This window comes from Atractosteus spatula, chromosome 1 (genome assembly GCF_055471065.1).
Source record: "Atractosteus spatula isolate fAtrSpa1 chromosome 1, fAtrSpa1.hap1, whole genome shotgun sequence".
NCBI lineage: Eukaryota > Metazoa > Chordata > Actinopteri > Semionotiformes > Lepisosteidae > Atractosteus > Atractosteus spatula.
Window position 1 is genome coordinate 22,676,638 of NC_142706.1, and position 21,853 is coordinate 22,698,490.

Below are 21,853 nucleotides of genomic sequence, written 5' to 3' on the forward strand. Positions count from 1 at the left end.
CATAGGTTTTCTCCAACAGTTTAAAGACATACTGGTAGGTTAATTGGCTTCTGGGAAAACTGCCCTGTTGTGAGTGTCTGCTCTGCAATGGACTCGTGTCCTATCTAGGATGTATACTGCCTAGTGCCCACTGCTTTCTGTGGTAAGAGGAGGCCCCCCAGTGACACTGTTTTGAATAAAGTGGTTAGAAGTCCACTTTTTATGGTGGGTAAGGGATTTATACATTTATCTTTATGTTTAAGATAGCTCTTTAGTATACACTTCTCAAGATTATATGTATTGTGTGAAAAATCAGCCTCTGTAACTGGTTCTACACAAAGACAGCTTTTGAGCACCATAAGGATTTATATTAAAACATAACAGTATTTAGAGATTTCACATAAGCTGATTTTGTGTTAATAATTAGGTGACAAAAGCCAATTCTTGTCCTATGGTAGAAACCAGGTGTAATATTAGTGCATCATCGTGAACAAGCAAGGCACTTGACATCTACTATAATGACACCTGCACCCCCTACAGGGATTTAAGCGAGATGAAAGCTGGCTTACCATCCGGCTGCTGAAAGCAGTATGGCGAGGGCTGTGTGTGTCCCCCTCCTCATCTGCGAGGTCAGAGCTGCTGGAGGCAAGTGTGTGGAGAGAGGTGGTGCTCCGGTTGCAGTTTAATGACTTGCAGCTACGGGACTTTAGGCTGGATTTGGATTTGGATTTTGCCCTCACACTCTGGTATGCCTCATCATCCAAATCCTGGTCCTGATATAACTCCAGTCTTTTTGCTGTAGAGAGAAAACAAATGTTTTTGAGTGTATAAATGCCACTATCTTATGTAAAAGCAATTTCAATTTAAAATGTTTCAAAAGAGCACTCCAGCAGAGAAAATCGTGGAATTTGTGAAATAAGGCATTTCTTAAATATATTTTAATAAATTAAGTAAAGGACTTCATCCACACACTGACTTCATCTTTAACACAGTTGGGCAATTTGTCACTGTCATTCTCTCATAATTTCCCAATTCTCTTTGGTATTTTTACATTTTTATAGTATTTGTACAAATGTGATCTACAAAAAACACAGAACTATAGCCACATTTTTAATTTTAGATAAAATTTATCACGTTATATGATGTTAAATTTTATGTTAAAGAAGACAAGATGTTAAATTTATCAGATGTAAGACTTTTCTTATTTTTATTTAATAGGCTTTAGAGGCCTGTGACAAAAATAAATATTATTTAAAATTGTTTTGAATATTTTTAAAAACTAATTGGATAAGGTGATCTGCATAGACAAAACATAATAAGTTAAAATCTGGTGCACATTAAAAAGTACTTGGAAATGTGTTTTAGCACAATTATTATTACTTATTGCCAGCTTTTTGAAATTTGTTTTTATTATATCTTTAAAGATATATGAAAGTATGAAAATGATGAGTACTTGAACAGAAGATATAAAAGTAAAATTATGTTTGCTACAGTGAGGTGGTGGACCAGCAGATGGGAGCATGGAAATTACAAAATAATGGTTACCTTATAAACTATGTTGGTAAGGAACATTTAACTGCAGGCAGTGTTTAAAATGCAGTCCTTAATGCTTGAGATTAATGATCACTGATCACTACACCTTTTGGAATATAAGTGGTACTACCTCCAGTAACACAGCTACTGTATATTACAGGACCGGCAGTTAAATTTTACAATTCAGTTTCACTGGCTTGTGTCACCACCCCATTCAAACAAACAAATAAAAAGTAGTATATAAACATGGGGGCTTTATGTTGTATGTTTTATTTTAAAAAAATCCAAAATCATTAAATACAGTATATTCAATAAATAAGTTGTAAGGTTTGCAATAAAGTTATAACAGACAGCCCACAAATTTCACCATGGTCAAGGGATTGCTGCTTTAATGGTAATGAATAAGTTAAAGAAGAGGATGTTAGGATAACAAATGCTGAAACATCAGGAATTGGAGATGATCCTTCTTCTCTAAAACTGTGTTTACACGAGGTACAAACTGTAACATTTCATTCTGAATAAACCTGAGAGGACAGCACATTTCGTGGCATGTACATTGTCAGGAACACTAAACCCACAGTGCCAGCTAACCTATCGATAGCTTGCAGGTACTGTCATTGAAACATTGTAAAAGGTTGCTCATACACACACATGATCATTGCCATCTCGTAATTCAGAGATAATCTGTTAATTCATAATTACGAGATAACTCTGGATTTTTTTTTCTTGGTGGCAGCAATTCACTTCTATAAGAAACCAAGTAATCTTAGAAAGTAAATATGGGCTAGTCAGTGCTTGGATAAAAAGTCTCAAAAGAAGGTTATTGCTGGAAGCGTTGTGGGTGGCTTCTAGTTTCACTTAAGTGCATAAGGTGCCCTTTTCAAATGAGACATTAAATCAATCCCTGTCCACACTTTTGACACTGAAGGTCCAGTATAAGGGGAGTTAGCAACTGTACAGTTATAGTCAAAGTTTAAATCCAGATTATGATACCTGATCAATGCACACTATTGATTCACCTTAGGATTTATTGTGAAGTTCTTTGAGATCATGACTGTGAAAAAAAACATGACAATTAGGGTATCGTAACTTAAAAGCTCAGAGTTTCCTTTGGTTAAATATGTAAATTCAATAATAGACTTTTGCTAATCTATGAGGACAATGAACCTACCATTTTCATCATGGGGATACTCCACACCTGCTATGCTGCAGCGACGAAACACCATTTTATTCTCAGTAAGAGTTCCTGTTTTGTCAGAGAAGACATACTGAATCTGACCAAGGTCCTCGGTTATATTTAGAGCTCGGCACTGAATGGTTGAGTCTTGCTTTTCATTATAGAAGTCAATATCATTCTGAATGAAATAGATCTGCCCAAGCTTGACAATTTCGATGGACACATAGAGGGAAATTGGAATCAGCACCTGTAGTATAAGACAATGAGAAACAAAGAAGCAATTGACAGAAATAAACAATAATGGCCACACCTGAATGAATTCAGATAGAAGTATGAAAAGAAGTCTCTGTTTCACAGTACCTAGTTTATATTTACTTCCATATAAAAACATATAAAGTCTCCCTGACTGAAGTCTCAAATTAATAACACATTCATGAATGTCCATGAATGTGATATTCATTTGACAGCCTAATTTGACTTAGTTTCCTAATAATGGTAGCCTTTTCAATGTTACATGTAAATGCCATAATGATTTTGCCAAAAGCCTGTCATATTTTTACATGCAGAAATATGCTAGTTTCACTAGTACAACAAAATGAATATTTTTAGCTGCACTAATTTAGAAGCAAATACTTTGTAACATTGTATAAGAGAAATAGTGTAATGCTGACAAGTGATATCAACAGTGAAATTCAGCTGAAATAGAGCACAGCTTTTCTTATGCTTAACCTTAACCTGAAATTTTACCTGTAGAACAATTATCATTGTCCAAAACATGTAGAATCCAGCCAGGACAGGGGGTGTGTCGTCAGGAATAATAAATAGGGGATCCTTGAATCTACTAAGCCAGATCCCATGACCTTAATGACAATAAAAGCAGTAATTAAAACAGAAAAAACAAATTAATTTACATAATCTCTACATCTGTTTTCTAAAACAAAATACCCCTTTTGCAATACTGTCAAAAGAATGCGATTTGCAATCCATCTTGCTTTCCAAATTTGAGCAGGCTCAGAGATTTTATCAGCTGTATTCTGAGAGCACGTTCCAATTCAGCCACAGGGCTAACCATTCTTAAAACATGCTAGTAACCTCTGCCTCAAACTGAATTTGTTTCCATGTTGGGAAAATGTGATAATAAAGGATCATGTTTATCTGTTACACAATATGCCCAGGATAATTAAGTCCTACTTGACCTGGTGTAAAATTTGAATATCTTTCTCTACAGATAAAGGTATGAAAGTTCAGGACACACCCCGTAACTTTGCATTCCGTTCCACTCTGGAGACTGCATAAGGAAAAAAAAAGTAGACAATTCGAACGTCTTCTAGCAATTGTTGTTCTGCATGTACAATCAATTCATTATCTTGTTACAAAACAAGATAAGATTCTGCAATTTCCCTCACGGGATCAATAAAGTATCTATCTATCAAAACTTTTGTATTTCAGTTGTAAAGTGGTGGTACTCAACTCAAGTTGTCCCTAGGTGCGAGCGTGTGCGTGTCTGTGCATCTGCCCATGTGATAGACTGGACATCCTGTCCAGGGCATATCCTGGCTTATACCTATTGTTTGCCATTAATAGATGGACGGATGGATGGAGTGGTATTTTGGAGTGGACAGCTGAAACTAAAATACACAGTTAAAAAATGTAAGGGTACATACAGTATCCTCAGCTCTGTGGCTAAGGATCTGCGCCTGTGACTGGAAGTTTGCCATTTCAAATCCCGCGGCAGGCAGAGGAATCCTACTCCGTTGGGCCCCTGAGCAAGGCCCTTAACCCCAACTGCTCCAGGGGCGCCGTACAATGCCTAACCCTGCGCTCTGACCTCAAGCTTCTCTCCCTGTCTGTGTGTCTGTGTCTCATGGAGAAAAAGCTGGGGTATGCAAAAAGATGAATTCCTAATGCAAGAAACTGTATAGGGCTAATAAAGAAACATTATCATTATTATTATTATCACCACAAGGACCCTAAAAATACCCTCTAGAAAAATACTTGAAAACTGTGAGCTACAGCATATTGATTTAACATCACATAAATATGGCATAAGTATTGCAGAATGCATATCGGTACTGTTATCTGTTTAGCATCACAGATATTACATCAGTGCCATTGAAAATGAACTGGAGGCAATCATTTATAAAAATATTTATTGGAGTCTGGAACAAGCTATGAGGTTATGTTGCTTGGATTCTTTCAGAAAACACATAGATAAGAAGTTTGGATCAATGAGATACTAGCAACCAAACAACTGACTTACAGGATATAAAGAACTGGAAGCTATTGCTTTCTTAGGCTTTTATGAACAAAAATCCTGAAGTCATTATATCTTGTATTTATCTTACTGTAGTTGTTCAAAATGAATTTGACTTCAGGCCAACTCAAAAGTCAACAATTATCGAAATGGAAAAACAAGATGTCCAAATATAAGTTTTGGACAACTCAAAAGTAAGTTCCTGAAAAAAGTGCCTCTCATGCTCTAAAATGAGGCATTATTTTGTAACCTGTCACATCAAACTCAAAAGTTATTTTTTTTTCTTTCTTGAACAAATGCTGAAAAAGTAACTGTTAAATCAAATGCTTACAAATTAATTTAATTACTGATTACACTTTTGATTTTACTGACAGACCTACCTCACATTTTCCCAAACTATATCCATATGGAGCCACATTTTCCCCAACGCTGACACAAAATTACAGCAATTAAGGCTAAATTCAGCATACCCTTATCTTAATGATCTTAATATAGGTGCTTTAGCATACCTATAGCTCCAGTGAGGCACATTAGGAAAAGCAGAACAACACTCCAAAGGACATCAACATTCAGTCTTCTCTCCAGTCTGCTCCGTTTATACCGAGGGCCGCTGTTATTCTTCATTGCTTTGGTCTCATGCCCTTAAAAATAAAAATGAACAGCTCCAGTGAATATCAGCTACAATTCCTAAAACTCATGTTTTCCAAATTAATATGACTACTTTGATGAATGTCTTGCAATTGACACATCACATTTTTGGCATCTTCTTTGTTTTAATAAAATGTAATTCTTGATTATTGAAATGTGGGGTAGATTTTAATTTTTTAATGCATTTAAGCTGAGAAACTTACAATCAGTCCCTAGCTGGACTCTACATAAACACAGCAACTAGATCCCTTAGAAACTTTTTAATTATTATTGTGAGTTTTCACAACTCCAAACTAATTAAAACATTTAGCAGTTCACTGAACTTACTTGATTAGGATTGCGTTTTGAAACTTTCTACGAAGAATACTTTTAAAAAGCATACTGTTTCTTTTTAAGAAAAAAATTAACTTAATACCATATTCTTTAATTTCATGATATAATTACTATTTTCTTCTTATCAGTAAAGAGAATTGTGTGCTTTTCATTTAAAATGTTACATAATTGTATGTAGATAATTGATTGCAGTAAAAGACTGAGATTGTGTGTTTCACTTTATCTTTACATGCATTAAACTTTAAGATTTTATGTTATATGCACTTTCAGCAATATCGTGAAGAAGTGAGAGGTGGCTTTGGAAGAAAGCCACCCAATAATGAGAATAGACAGGTAAAATGAACCACACAACACAACTGGGCTAATTGAATAATTGACATCCAGATGACATGAAATTGTATATGAGTGAGATGAGCATATAGAATAGGATCTATGTGGAACTGGCCACTCCCTTAGATTAACTGGAATGTGCTTGAGAACAGCCAGGAATGTGAGAGCTCCCGAGGGAGTTCTCAATAGCAATAGGTTGAGCTGGCTTATAGGTCCGGGAGACTCAGCAAATGAGAGGGCTTTGAAAAATACAGTTTAGGCTATACTGAGGGACACCACGGTTGGTGGACAGGGAGACTGCATGATATGTAGAAAGGGGTCCCAACAACCTGTTGAAGGTGAGGGAAGCAGTGAAGGCTATCACAACAAGCCTGAAGGTAAGGGAAAGTAGGTGCTTGCCGGACAGACTCAAAAGCTCTTACATTCCTAGGGTGTAAATTTTGTTTGCCAGGCCCAACAAGGTTGAAGTGCACTGTTGGAGAACAGGGTTATCCTGCTGTACCAGGACTGACGGGAGGCGATTGCACCTGGACAAGTAGGGCAACCCCACAGGAGAAAGAGAGAGAAGTCTAGTAGCCCAGCGGAAGTGCTGAGTACTCTAGCTGTAATCAATAGCAGACAGGTATGCAGTCTTCAAGAAAGAGATAACAACAAACTGGCAGTGTTAGGAGTGCTAGTGTGGTTGGTTAGGCCCCATCCCATCCAAACAGGATCAGCTAGTAAAGCTAGAAGTGAGAACAGTGAAGGGTGAAGATCAGTTGTTAGGGAAAATGATGAAGAATTGAAAAAAAACCCAAGAAATTCAGTAGTTAGTAAAGAGGGTTACTGGGTGACAGAGGGGGGTTGGGTAGAACACTCCAATGTATGATTATATTAGTGAAACACAGAGAGAACAATGACACACAGCAGGACAGACTTTCCTGAGGGAAAGAACTATAAAAGCTAGAAGTTCTGTCCATTTGAATGAATGGATGCATAAATGCAAAAAATATTCAGGGCTGGCAGATTGGTGAATATGCTAGTGTTGCCACAGTGCACGTGCTTACACCTATGTGTGTATGGCAGCACAGTATTACATAAATGGAATTATATACTTACCAGCATAAACAACAATGCCAACTACAGTTTCTGTATTTCGAATTGTGCAACTCCTAAGCAAAAGATTTTCCTTATGTAAACCCACACGTGTCTGATTGGGATGCTCCCTAAAAAAATAAAAAACAAGCCAAATTTTGGACAAATTATATTTCATCTCCTTATAATAAAGTAAAAAATACCTACTTGACTTTCTTTTAATTAACTGCAAATAAAGATGTTCTGCTTATTATTTTAGGTACAGTACATAAGAATTGCTAGTGGTTTCATTAAATATTTATTAACTTGAATGTAAATATACCCTTAACAAATATTTAATGAAAGTAGTATAAAAACATAGACTAATGAAAGTTCTAATCTTTAGAACATTTGGTGTTCATCAAGCTTTTATACACTTCCCTGACTCCTGCTGCCTTGTACAAGTTAACAGACAACTAAGTTAAAACTGCACTAATAAAGTTAATCATGGCAAATGAAATATTGACAAATATGGAAAGTGAACAAATCTCTGAATTTAGAATGCATTCTTAATATTGTTAGGAGTGTTAGGAAAAAAACAAAAGGGAAATTCTGAAGTAGGGCTGAGCGATATGTCCTCAAATCAATATCACAATAATTATAAATGAACAATATTTGTTTAAACCCTTGAAATTATATGCTTACATGAAAGATCATGTTTTAAATACGTGAAACTATTAAAGCTGCACACACCTCATCTTATCTCAATGACTTAAGAACAATAATTTAAGGACATAATTCATGGAAACACAAACAGAATAACTTTTAATGAACATTTATTGAACATTTTAACATATTGCACAATATGTACATTCATGAAAAATATAGAACTTTGAATATTTTTCAAATACAAACTAAATCTAAGTGTCTTACATCATAAAAAATGGGCAGCGCAGTTTGAGAAAAATATTTTCTCAAGGACACAACGTATCTCTTTTCATCGGTTTAAATGAGTCTTTTGAAACCACTGTTCCACTGTAGCTATGGGGACTATATCCTTTGCTATGCAGTATGTAATGGCATTCGTTATCTCGTTCCATCTGTGCAAATCTTTTGCATATTGAGTGGCATTAGTAAATGCTTGTGTTAGAGACAGCTGTTTGGAGGAATCACTTCTTTTTTTTTTGGCCATGCACTCTTTGTATTCCACGACATGGTTGTGTTTCAGGCAATAAAACATGTTGCTCGTGTTACATTTGGTTTTCCGACAGTTTACATCTGACTTCTTTTTGTTCAGTATCCTGTTTGCTGAAGCCAAAAAATGACCAAACGATCGACACTGCATCTTTTTTAGATACCAACTCATCTTAATTTGTACTTGAGTCATCCCTGCCTGACTGGGGTTCTGCATAAGCGCTCGTGTTGTCTCATGCCCGGCACGATTGTATTTTGAATGAAGAACGGAGGTTGGATGAGGCAGGAGCATGTGACCGGATATAACGACTGGGTGTTGTAGTTTATTTAAGAGGACTGCTCATGAAAGCCCACAGTAGGGAAAGCTTTTACCGAACATAAGGGCATAAGCAAAATTAAGTGGGTGAGAGATTCTTAACGTGGGTATCGATAATTTTTTGATATATCGCCCAACCCTATTCTGAAGTACTGACAACATACAGGGAATCAACTAAAATTATGGAAATTAATTGATACAAATACCTTTATTGCAAAATATTCTGTGTCTTCTGATTGACAGATAAAATGTTTCAATATGCATTCTGCATTCTTTTAAATACTTGACAAAATAGGAGCAAAACATACTTTAAAAAAACAATAACGTTTTCAGAAATAAAGCAAACTTATTACTTACATGAACCCTCTAAAGCGATTTAGGTCATTGTTGGGACCTTCACACTCAATTCGACTGTTAAATGTTTCTGGATTAAATTCACAGCCCTTTAACAGAAAAAAAATCACACTATGTTCTGCATGTAAAAGTACAATGCACTGTTCAGCTAAAAGCTCCGAAACATGCTCAATCATTTAATTAAAATATTTTTGCCAGTCAGGATCTCAGTGAACCTATGAGATACAGAGGTTCCCTTTTTGATGTACTATTGCAACCGAAATGAAGGTCCTAGTAGGGTTTAGATGTAAATACCCTATTATTTTCACCCTTATTATACAACTTAGCTTTTTTTCTGTGTAATGAATCAAAACTTAAAGTTCATCCACTTCATGATGTGTTATTAAAAGTGGTTCCACATTTACCTGTTCCAAAAGCCCCTTGACAACCTGCCTTTGTTTTAGGTTTGTCTCTCCATCCAAATTTGCGGTCTCTATGTGACAGATGCCATCAGGGTCAGAAGAGTACAGAAGCACCATGTCTGCAGGAATGATTTCATTACAGGAAAGGCGAACAAAGTCTCCAACATGAACATCCTTCCAACACTGATCAATGTATTTTTGATGTTTTCTGAAATGAGAAAAGTTTGAAGATCTGACTAACTCTAATAACTAAAAAGCTTAACAAGAATTTGGAAATGATCCCAACAATTATAGAAGTTGTTCGTCATTATTTTCAGAATGTAAATGCAAAGAAATACTGTACCTTTGGTAACTTGAATTTAAATGTTAAATTCCACATTTTTACATAAAAAATATTGAAACCCAACAATGATTAAATTAGCTTACTAATTAGAAAACACGGATATTAGCATTTTAATCCCATATGTCTACAGGATAACAGTCCAAACTTAATGTTTCACATTATACAGTAACACCTGAATTAAATAAAATAGGTGAACACAGTGTAGCGGCGAGGCTTAACAATAAGGCAGAATTAAGTGTTTCTGAGCTTCCCAAATGAGGCCCCATTTCTCTGTTCATCTCTGTGGTGCAGCCACAGAGAGACCATTAGTGCAGGGTGATTTAAGGTTTCCTAGGACAGCTCCCAAAGGGGGATGCACTTAGCTAAGTCTGGCTATCATGATCAATGGTCATCCATTGGCGCCTATCAGTCTAGGGAGTGCCGAATGGACATCTGGACTGCATTACTAAGTGTCAGGACTAAGTGACTCATATCTCACCTTGATCAACCAATCAGGGACTGGTAGGGCTGAGTAACCCACGTGGGACTCTGATGCCCATGGAACTTTCAGCCAATGAATGAGCTGAAGTTCCTCCAGGTAAAAACAGGCAACACAGAGAGCCTGAGAGATTCAGATTCGGGAGATTCAGTAAGATTCTGGAGAGGATTCTGTGGACTGTTCTAAAGGGAATTCAAAGGAGAATTCCAGGGCAGGACGGCCCAGGAGCAGAAGGCTCCCAAGGGCAGGACATTCTCGCAGCGCGCCTCCTGACCATCCTGAGACTCAGCCCGGACAACCACGGAACGGCCAGTGTGTCCGAGTGCCAGAACTTTGCTTTGTTCTAAGAGTCTAGAGCGGAGGTTGCCAGAGAATAACCAGAGGATCCACCCGAGGTTAGCACCAGCAGCAGGCCTCGTGAACAGGTCGGAACTGTGGACAGCTGAATCACTATTCAGAACTAGCTCTTCATCAGGAACGAACCGGTCCTCTTCCTGACTTGCTGGGATCCACAGTCATCTTTTCTCCTGTGCACAAACTTTGCTAGTTAAAGCCAACACTAACTAGCCGGTCAGTGAGCATCAGCAGCGCACCGTCGCAAGCCGCACAGCACAGCCTGGCACACAGCCAGAGAGCGCGGATTGGACAGCAACAGCCTGCAACTGTTTCTTTGTGCCCGCAGGAGATCTGAATCCCCAAAGATTGGATGAGTATTCAACTTCAATGCATTACAGCTCGAGAATTCAATTGTTATCCCAACCAGTTGATATCAATTTAATTCCTAAGAGTTATGTACTTGTTTTGAGTATCTAATGTAGAAGTTATAACCAAGTTCATTTACGAAACGGTCTAAATGAATGATATACTGAACGTATGTCCTCTTGATATGTGTAACTCTTCATAACTGATTGAATATATATCTTTTGTATTCTGATAACCCTCTCGATAAGATCTGTTAGGTTTACAGGCATATTCTATGTATTAATAAATGTATCCTCGTGTATTAGTACCTGTGTGTGTGCGTTGTTTGAGTTATGTCGCATGGTTGGATTCTAAAGCCATCAAAAGAATCAACTTTGTGATTTACTGCTACAATTGATAATTGTCTCAGTAAATGCCCAAACCCTACAGAACTGGTGCCTTCAGAGAGCCACTATGATTACGTATTTGGCATCCCTGAACGGCTATGAAACATTACAACAGTAACTGAAAATCTTACAAATGTGCCCAACAAGTCTGAGTTTCTCATCATCTTTACCACCAGTTGTGATTATTTTTATCACAGTGCAAGATTATAACAAGAGCTCTGGAAAACTAACAAGCAGGAATGATAATGTGAGTAAAAATTTAATAAGTAAGAGGCCTAGAGCAACTCTTAATGCCACCTACATATACATTATAAACCTATAACAACTGAAAAACTGAAATAAACATGTTCCGTATTGTCATGATGCATTCACAAAAGTTTGAGCTAGGAAGGTTATTTTTATTAAAATATTTGATAAAAATCTGAATAAGCAATTAATGTTTGTTTCCCTCCCCCTCAAGTAAGAAAATGCCTGCATTGATCAGTTTTACTGCTGTAGCTATCGTAGCAGCAGGACAGCGTTCAGGACCATGAGGACTTTAATCCAAATATGTACTTATGTCAGAGATGCCCACTATTTTTCATGCTTCAGTTACCAGTGCCTAAACCAGCACAGAGTAAAGTGCCCTCCACAAAATCACAAGTATCTCTAATGTGCACTAAGCCGAGGAACTCCTGGCATCTCAAGCTTAGCCAATAAGTGACCAGGTACCCTAGACTGAAAATAGCCATGTCTAGACCACAGGGTTTAAACCTGTACTATAAATCAACTTTTATTTTAGAATATATATTTTATATAATTTCACCAAGCAGAGATTGATTTGTGTATCTACACTTCAGATCACAGCACAAAAGGAACTAGAAAAATACAGACACCATTCATTCATTCTGGAAGAGTGATGTGTACCTGACTGACATGGCCAAAAGCTTGAAAGCTACTTGGAAGTCACAAGAGTTACTATTAACTTGGCCACAAACTCCCTGGCCAACTAAGTTCAACCCTACCCTCAGGTGGCACTGAGGCAATATTGCACCTCTTTGGAGAAACTCAGATAACATGGGCTAGCTATCCAGGTTCAAAATATGAACACTTGGAGCATAAAGTTCAACTTGCGATCAGGACAAACATCTTGCTGGTTAAGCCCCTGTGACAAATCCATTCAAATTCATGACAACATTAGGGATCACCAGCACTTAATTTAAACAACATTTATTATTAAGTGCCACTGGTTAGTTAATTTCAGCTACATCCAGTGAAATACTGTGCAGTTTTCAGACCTGTCCCATTAATTATATTCAACAATATGTTATATAACAAATTTACCCCTCGCTATACGAACCCATTATTTCCAAAATTTATGTTTGTAGAAGAAAATTCATTAAATGAAAATTTAAATTCCTATTAAAATACATGTACAAGTCTCTGTTTTGTTCCAGGTGCTTGTAACTGGACATAAACCTGTTGAGGTTAGGTATATATCTGATGTATTTAAATAGCTTGGCATGATAAATTGCCAAGTATATGTTATATCAACCAACACATCTATTTAATGCAAGACATTATGTTTACATGCATTATGAAGCAATTATTGTATATGGAGAAATACAATTTACATGATTTCTATAGTACACATGAACAATAAATATAAACTAATTAACATTTCTTACTAAACACTTTGTTTTAGTTGTTAGTAACTATGTACAAAGACGGAATAAAACCCATAACTGTAAAAGTAAGATCTTTAAGCTGTTAGGTGATATCAGTACTGTAATAAAACTAAATATAAAACATTTCAATGTATAGAATGTTAAAACTTGCGAATCAATATTATTCTACATCATAAGTATAATTACCTTACATTTCTTTTAAAGACAGTTTAGGCAACAGATGAGAGGAGCGAAAAATAAAGAATAGAGCAATGAACTACATCCTGGAGGTCTTTTTAGCAGATGGAGTAACCTTATATAATAAAAATAATTTATGTGTATGGATGGATTGTTTTAGCAAGTACTTGTTAGTAAAGTGCTTGTTTATCAAGAGTGTATATACTTCCCTAGTAACTATGATATACATTGCCTCCTAATACTGTAGTCACAAAAAAGTCCTTACACAAGAGTAGGAGGAAGAACTGACAGTGTACAAACATGCTGGACAAGAATCAACAGTGAGTACAATCAATGGGTAATAAACTGTAGAAGACCAACAGAACTTGAGAATTTGAGCCAAAAGACAATAAAACCACACCTAAAGAATGTGGTTAAGGTTTTCATATTTAGACCCATGTTACCCATTATAAGTCAGATACATTTTAAAGGTAAAAGATTTGATCAGTCAAAGATCAAGATTAGTCTTATATACTGTATAACTACACTTATATGCTGTACCTGGAATTTTTGTTTTGTTTAATTGTTTGCTAGTTTTCATGCTTCAAAGTTTTACATTTACTGCATATCTCGATTCCACATTCAGCACTTAACAAACTGGTATGAGCAGAAACAGAACTAAACTTTGTTCTCTAAAATCTATGGGTAAAAATGTTACATAACAATCTAACCCAGCATTCTTTTTTTCCATTTTGTTTGATTCCACCAACCATATCTCAGAGAAAATATTGATCTCCTTGTTTGTGAAGGATAGGTAACCTTACATCTGGTCAACAGCTGATTAAAACTCATGAAATGCAGCTTCTGTTTGCCAGAACCAAGACATGTAATGTACCACTCCCACCTCTGACAGTAGGATGCTCTTGTTTGCTGTTATTTTATGAAACAGTTATATTTTTCTATGAATATGTTACAGAATTGATGTCAAGATGTGATCATTTTTATTTGTACTGCCCCACATAGTGCTGGTGTACATTTTGTAAAAACATAACCTTGTCTTTCTCATTCAGTGTTTCACTGACAGAATTTCAAGGTTTTTATTAAACTTGTAGAGTTTGTATAAGGTTAACAACTGAAAAGCACTGTACTATATTTAGTTATTGCCATATGCTTAATCATGATTATGATAATGATGTTAAAATCCTACTATTATTAACTAATTCACTCATTGTATTGTTATGGCAGGGGTATTAAACACAACTATATGGATTAGTGTATAGTTAATGTACAGTCTGTACTCTGCTGAACCCCAATTATAGATCTGTATTTAATTAGGCCTAAAAAAGAGAAGTGATGATACTGTAGGATTAAACACGCTAAACTAAACCTTTATTGACTCGATGGCGCGACTAGCCAGAGACATTTGTTAAAGCTACCCTAATATACAGTAGTAATGTAATCACAAGCAAAGCAGTGAATAGCAGAATGCTGCTTAGTAGCGTAGTGTAAAGGGACACAACAAAATGGTGACAGATAAGAATTGAAAATATGAAGATAAGTACATAACCTTCCAGGAAGAAGAGAAAAAAGGAGTTTTTCCTCATTCAGGGTAACTGAGTCAAAAATGTCTGTTACACAACATTACTCTTGCTCAATTCAAAATATCTAATTTACAGAGAGATTACTGTACTGAACTGAAAGTTTATCGATTTTCCACCAACCAAGGAATTGAAACTTATACTTGAGCAGCCGTAACTGAACCAAGAATGTATGTTTCACTTGGCTTATAACATAATTTGATGACAGAACAAATTCTGGAAATTGTTCTCCAACACAACAGTACACCAGGAGAGGATAATAATGCAATTGCTATCCTCAAATTGTCTGATAAAGCAGTAAAAAGACAGAAGTGGATATGGTATTTGTGGACTTAGCTGATTCTTTTGTCATATTTCAATGGCCTAATTTTTTGCTGGTTTGCAGACCACAAGTAAGAGGCAACATCACCTAACACTACAACATGCAAATGTATGCCTTTGAATTATAGTCTCCAGTACAAATTACAATGTCAAAGTATTACTTTCTGAGAAAGAGTGTCATGTATCTAACTGAAACCAAAGTAGGTAGAGTCAGCATGCATAAACTGCAAAGGAACAGGTAAAGGTTATTTCCATGCTGAAAAGAAAAGAGATTCCTAATAAATTTGGATTTAAAACATTTTGTCACAAAGAAACAGAAACAACAAAAACTTAAATCTTTCCCTTATCCTACTTTTATTCATAGTGTAGGTTCTCTGTATTTGTTCTCCTATTTCTTTGTTTAATGCTGATTTTTACTGTGGCTGCTGAACAACTATGGTTTTAGTAACACTATATTTTATGTCACTTCCAGTCTATAAAGTTGACTCAGCAAAATTTTTTTTTGAAATTGTTCATAATGCATTTAAACAGGAAATAAATTAAGTTTGCAGATAGCAGACACATTACCATTTAAGGAGTAATTTTGTTCTAGGTAACAGCTATCACACACAGTACATATCTGAGTTATGACTATTTTAACACAAAGCAAAAAAATCCTGTTATTTTCTGAAAAATTCCAGAGATAACAAAACTTAGTGGTATAATTAAAGTAAAATGTTCAATTGTTTGAGTAGTCGCTTACCTACTGTACACCTTACAAACAAGGCTATTGATTATTTTATCAGACTTGCATTTCCTGTAATCTTCCCAAAGATCTTTCACAGCAGTAACCATAAGAATGATCACTATAGGAATCATTCCAATTTCAGGCTGAAAAGCATTTACAATTGGCACAAAATTCAAAGCTGAAAGAAATATGAAATAGATGTTGGCACATCTGTGAAGCTGTTCAAAAAGATTCTTGGGAATAAATGACCAAATTGTGTACTTGTTGGTACGGATTTTATTCCCAGCATAAGACTCACACATCCTTCGGAGGACCTCATCGTTATTTTCTCTGGAAATTACAATTCTTTTCTTCCTGTGGTTCTTCTCATGCTGTACTTTCCTTTTCTGCCAGAAGGTTTCCATTTCCACCACTGAAAGCTTTACATCAAAAACATGATTGATATATTTGTTTCATGTCCAGAAATTATATTGGATCTTTATGCAAACTTTGATAAAGTTCCTGAGGCTCTGAAGCTTTTATTCCTTTTAAATCATTCTCTTCTTGAGCACCTTATGACTTTCTCTGCTTTATAGTCTCTGAAAGTGTATGCAGTCTGTTAATTATGTACTAATGTAAAATATGTGACTCCTCCTACTCTTAGCACTGAGCCAGGACATCAGACCTGTTCAGCTTGTAATACATTCAAGTACTGTATAACAATTCTAGGTTGCTTAGTGTAACACTACATCATACATAAATCTAAAGCCACTTTTTATTAAAAAAACAAAGGTACCATAAAGAGTAGCAACACTGAATTGCTCATACAACAGTTTTGCTAACCAAAATATTTTAATGAAATCTGCCTCAAACTCAAAAAACAGTTTACCACTAGTAAGGAGCACGGTCCGACAAAAAACAGCTGTGTTGTATTGAACTGTTGTCCAGGTAAAGAAAAGTAAAGATGATTTTGTAAGAAGCATATTTTACTGTAGCTGGTTGATTTGATGAAGAAGAAAGCCTTTTAAAACTGCAGTTATTTAGAATCTTCATACTTCCTAATACCCCAGTGACTGATGCAAGCAGAAGAAAGGTCACTAAGTCCCACATGCCTTTCATATTTATTATTCATTTAATTGCACTGCAGTTTAGCTGGAAGCACCTTTATGAATTTTATTTAAAACAGATAAAAAAGTACCTGACCAGTTAATTAAATCCAAGCACATTTTGACATGGTGTTTTTCTGGTTTTGTAAATAAAAATCTGCTCATTTTGTAAATTGAGCTTCCTGGTTTATTACTTTGTTACCTCAGCCAGAGAACTAAAGAAAGCAGCCTATAGGTATCACAGGTTGCTCCTGACAATAGAGAGTATGCAATTGTTAACTTTCATAATCTGCTTAGCTAGAGTCAGGACACGATTTTCTTTTTTAGTAACCTCCTATTATTAGGTTTTTGCAATACTAGTTTATAACCATTGTACTGTAAAAAACTGATACAAAATCAAAGTCAAAATCAAAATCTGTAGTGATGTGGCAGCCAAGATGCTCCAGCGTACTTTTGCAACTGTGCTTTTGCAAAGAGCTTTGTGGCAGTAGCTCTAACATCATCACTGTGCTGCTGTTTAAATATACTCTTTCCTGCATAGTCCTTTTGTCATACATTACTGACCTATTTATCTTGGTCTCTGAATGTCTATAGTCAATTCCAAAATTTTTTTAAATAATTGCTCTGAAGGGATATGAGAGTTAGGGGTGATATCTACCACATGGACACAATCATGAATTTAACAACTTACCTACTGTAAACTTTAGTTATGTTGCTGTTTATCTTTTTATCAAAAGTGTATCTTCTGTAATCTTCCAGGGCATCTTTAAAGGCAATGACAATCAGGACAACAAGCAGGGGAATCATTGTGATTTCCTTTTGAAAAGCCTCAACCACAGGCACCCAGTTCAAGATGACAATAAAGAGAAAGTACAGATTGGCAGCCCTGAAACACAAAGGCATGAGATACAATAACGACAGTGAGTAATTGATATGGCTTTAATGAAGCCAATTTACTCCTGTTACACATATAGCACCATGGAACGGCATTATTTTCTAGGTTTTCAATTGTAATTACTTCCAGAATGTTTAAGCATTTGTTTTTCACTTGGAGGTTCTTTGTTATATTGTGTAAAAAAAGCAAAATAAATTATGATTGAATGGGTCTTGATTTCAGGCTATAAAGCTGCAAAAGGTCTTAGTTCGGAAAGGGTGTGTATAGGTTTCTATAGGCACTGTAACATCTTTTATGACTGTTTTATATAACCAATAAGTTAAATGATCTGATGTACTTATTTTGTCCAAGACTAAGAAAAGTACTTAAAATTTCCCTCACAGTAAAATTTAAAAATAAAACATTTCAATATGGAAAATGTATAATTTCATTATGCAATTGTACAGTCTACGTTCTGTCAGTGTTAGCATGAAGGTTAAAGAGGTAAAACTAAATTTGTATTACAATGGTGATTCAAAATTGTGTGGGGGTCTGAAAAAAGAAATATCCTGTACTCATCTAAGGATATAAATGCCATTCAGTATTTTTAAAATAGATTTAATGTTTAAGAAGCCGAAACTGATAACAATGGAGTAATAATTATACTGATGAAATTAAAATTAATTCTAAGAAAATAAAAAGGAAAAACACAAATGATTTTTCCAAGTAATACCAAACACATCTGCACAGAAGAGAGAACACCAGTTAGAAATTAAAACCAAACTCCTCATAACCTACCTGTGAAATTGCTCAAAGAGGTTCATGGGAATGAAATTCAATACAGTGTATTTGGTTGTCCTTATACTGTTGTCCATATAGGTCTTGGAAATGTTTTCATATTCTTCTATGAAGGGGCCCAGGCAGGGGATTACGGTTCTGTGCTTGCTGATACTCTTTGGGGACTGGTAGAGCAAGCTCTTAGACTGGAGTGAAGGGTATTCCTGGTGGTGTCTGGCCCTAGCAGAAACCAGCCGTTGCCACGGGAAACGGGCCCATTGCACCCGTTCTTCCATAGTTCCCAGGTACCTGTCCAGCAGGCTCCTTTAGGTAAAGAAAGTATCCAGCCTCAGCTGCAAAAGAACAAAGCCCTGCTGTTATAGAATCACACACTTATTGTCTAGAAAAGGAGGAAAAAACATGTTAAAAGCAATGCAAATATTCTTAACCCTAGCCCTTGGGGTTCAGAATCCAACAGGTTTTCAATATCTCTTTAAATTACCATCAGATGAAGGCTGTGGAAAAAGGACAAATGTATATAATTCAACCTTAGAATGATCAACTTATCTCTTTGCCCAGGTAAAGAGCTTTAATAACTTAAGAAGACACTGAAAACAAAATCCTTTAATACAGTACATATCTGTAAGGATTTGAAGATTTTGATTCAAAAGTCTTGAATATGAAGCATTTGAAAATTCATTCCATATTTCTTATTATTATTGATTTTTCACCTGAACCTTCTTCATCATAATGCACTACTTTATACTTAATTAATCATATTTACTGCATTGCCCCAATGCATTGTTTATACACCTCTAACGGACTACAAAATGACACTTATTACTGTATTCTACATACATACTATCACTAGAAAACATCTTAGAATTACAGTCAAAGGAATAAACTCTCTCAGTAACAGGTAATATGTGGCTGACTTGAGGCATATGAAATAGACTTCTATGACCTCACCTGTCAAAAACAATCTACAGATCTCAAACCAATTCATAACTGCTTACAGTGGTGGAATAGGATTTTCAACCCCACACACCATTATCTTCAACTGAATAAAATTCTGCAAGAAGCTTGGAATGGAATTGTTCTGTTAATATTTTAAAACCTACAATTATGTTCGATAATATTCAACTATTCTTGCTGCTTCCAAATGCACTCATTGGGAAATCCTAATATTTTCACCAATATGGACAGTATTGCTCTATTAAGAAATATAATTCTTTCATTTCTTAATCTTTCTTCTTTCTCTAAAGAAAGAAATATTCAGAATTGTTCAGTTTCCTACGAAAAAAATAAATAAAAATCACTGTCAATTCCCTTAATTTCCATCAAAAGCCAAATGAAAAAAGAGAGCATGTCTACATATACAGTAGGGTATATCTAGGCACTGAGTATGAATTAGAATCTTTTTACTTTCCAACAAAAAATACGGTGCTGTAGCACTGCTGAAATGAGTAACAAAACCTTATTTAATATAGTGTTCACATTTTTATTTATCAAAGGCAACTAATCAATAAAATGTAAGAATTACTAGAGCTACTCTTTTTTAAATGTATTTGCTACAGGCACTGTCAGACGGTATCAGTGCAGTCACTGTGGACTGGTTTAATGTCAGAAGCATACACAGGTTAGAAACACCATGACTATTGCAGTTTACCAAACAATACAGCAGGGTGCATTAGTGCGCTACTTCAAAATATGTTATTCATGACAATCAAACACAAACAGATCTGAATGCAGGGGAATGCTCAGTCTTTCAGATTACACGTTCTGCCAAGCCAAATTTGGCATATGTACCAAGGAAAGCTACATCTGCAAGTCTTTGATCATTATCTTAATGTGGAACAGGTAACAGGTTTTATTCCATGCTGAAAAGAAAAGAAACACAATGTTTCGGCTGTGGAGCCTTCTTCAGGTGTGGTTTCGTCTGAAGAAGGCTCCACAGCCAAAAGGTTGTGTTTCCTTTCTGTTCCAGCATGGAATAAAACCCATTACCCGTTCCATTGCAGACTACGCATGCTGACGCAGCTACCTACTTGAAATACATTACTTTAATGAGACAACAAGGACATACAGCATATTAGATCCAATTATAGGTGAATATTGTACAGTATGTGTATTAGTACTTATTAACATTATTTTAGTTTAACTGGTACAGTATATCACTGTTATGTTTTTGGATGTTCAGCTTGTGAACTGCTTATTGCATGTTTGTTAAGAGAGTCCTTTTTCAGGTCTATCTTTGACCTGCAAATGTGCACAACTGAACATATTGATAAATTAATAGTATAATACTCTTAGATCTGTATTTTTCCAAGGGTGTTTAACGTGTAAAGCAGCAGTCTAATGCCAACATTTAATATATTTTCTTAGCAATGGCCTTCACACATAAATATTAATCAAGAAAAAACCCCACATACAGTACATCGATTTCAATACAGATAACTTAAATTAATCGACCTGTGAATGGATGTAACTTTAATGTAACATTACATGATCCAAACTATGATTTTCAGCATAACTCAATCTGTATTATTTCCAAGCTGTCCACACTGTATACAGTGCCTTGAAAAAGTATGCAGAACCTTCCTTTGGTGTCCCATTTTGTGAAGTTACAAAATGTTGCATACGTTTTTAAAAAGTAAGATTTTATTCACAGCCTGAATGTTCAAACAGAAGGCTTTTAAGGAAAATAAAATTACAGTTAATATCTGCAAAATCTAATCAGAAAAAAATGTAATATGTTGATTGTGTATGTGATTTATTGATTATTATCTTTCAGATCATGTTAAGTTGGACCTATGCCAAATGTAACACTTTTAGACAAAAAAGTTCCAGTTCAAACTCATTTTTCAACATTTGAAGTATCACTTCAATAATTTGCTCAGGTTTGTCCTTATTTGCTGTGAATACATGGAGTACATTTTGTATACTGTACATAGTAATTGCTACTTCAAAGAATCTTGACTACATGCTTTAAAGCAATAAAATGTGAGAACTGTGCAAGTATCTGAATAGTTTTGCTGGGCACTGCACACAAGGACCTACCTAGTGACTACTGCCTTGTTTATTATTTTACAAAATAATAACTTATAATAATAAGGCTACAAAATAAAGCCTTTCAAAAACTAGCTTAATTCAGGCACAGTGGTTCT

General features: G+C 35.5%; 1 protein-coding gene across 3 annotated transcripts in view; it reads right to left on the bottom strand.

The window, feature by feature from the left end:
* Window positions 1–21,853, bottom strand: part of atp10d (ATPase phospholipid transporting 10D) — a 60,759-nt gene that overhangs the window by 21,076 nt on the left and 17,830 nt on the right. The window contains exons 2-10 of one of the 3 annotated variants that reach the window (XM_088915695.1): window positions 18,708–19,039; window positions 17,727–17,921; window positions 9,576–9,780; window positions 9,175–9,260; window positions 7,353–7,459; window positions 5,453–5,584; window positions 3,437–3,549; window positions 2,684–2,936; window positions 549–775 (exon numbers count right to left, since the gene is read on the bottom strand). In XM_088915695.1, coding sequence (XP_088771821.1) covers window positions 549–775; window positions 2,684–2,936; window positions 3,437–3,549; window positions 5,453–5,584; window positions 7,353–7,459; window positions 9,175–9,260; window positions 9,576–9,780; window positions 17,727–17,921; window positions 18,708–18,982 — 1,593 coding nt within the window. In that variant the 5' untranslated portion in view covers window positions 18,983–19,039. Of the gene's footprint in view, window positions 1–548; window positions 776–2,683; window positions 2,937–3,436; window positions 3,550–5,452; window positions 5,585–7,352; window positions 7,460–9,174; window positions 9,261–9,575; window positions 9,781–15,965; window positions 16,077–16,248; window positions 16,493–17,726; window positions 17,922–18,707; window positions 19,040–21,853 lie in introns of those variants that run through there. The other 2 variants (XM_088915703.1, XM_088915699.1) reach the window with 2 other exon arrangements.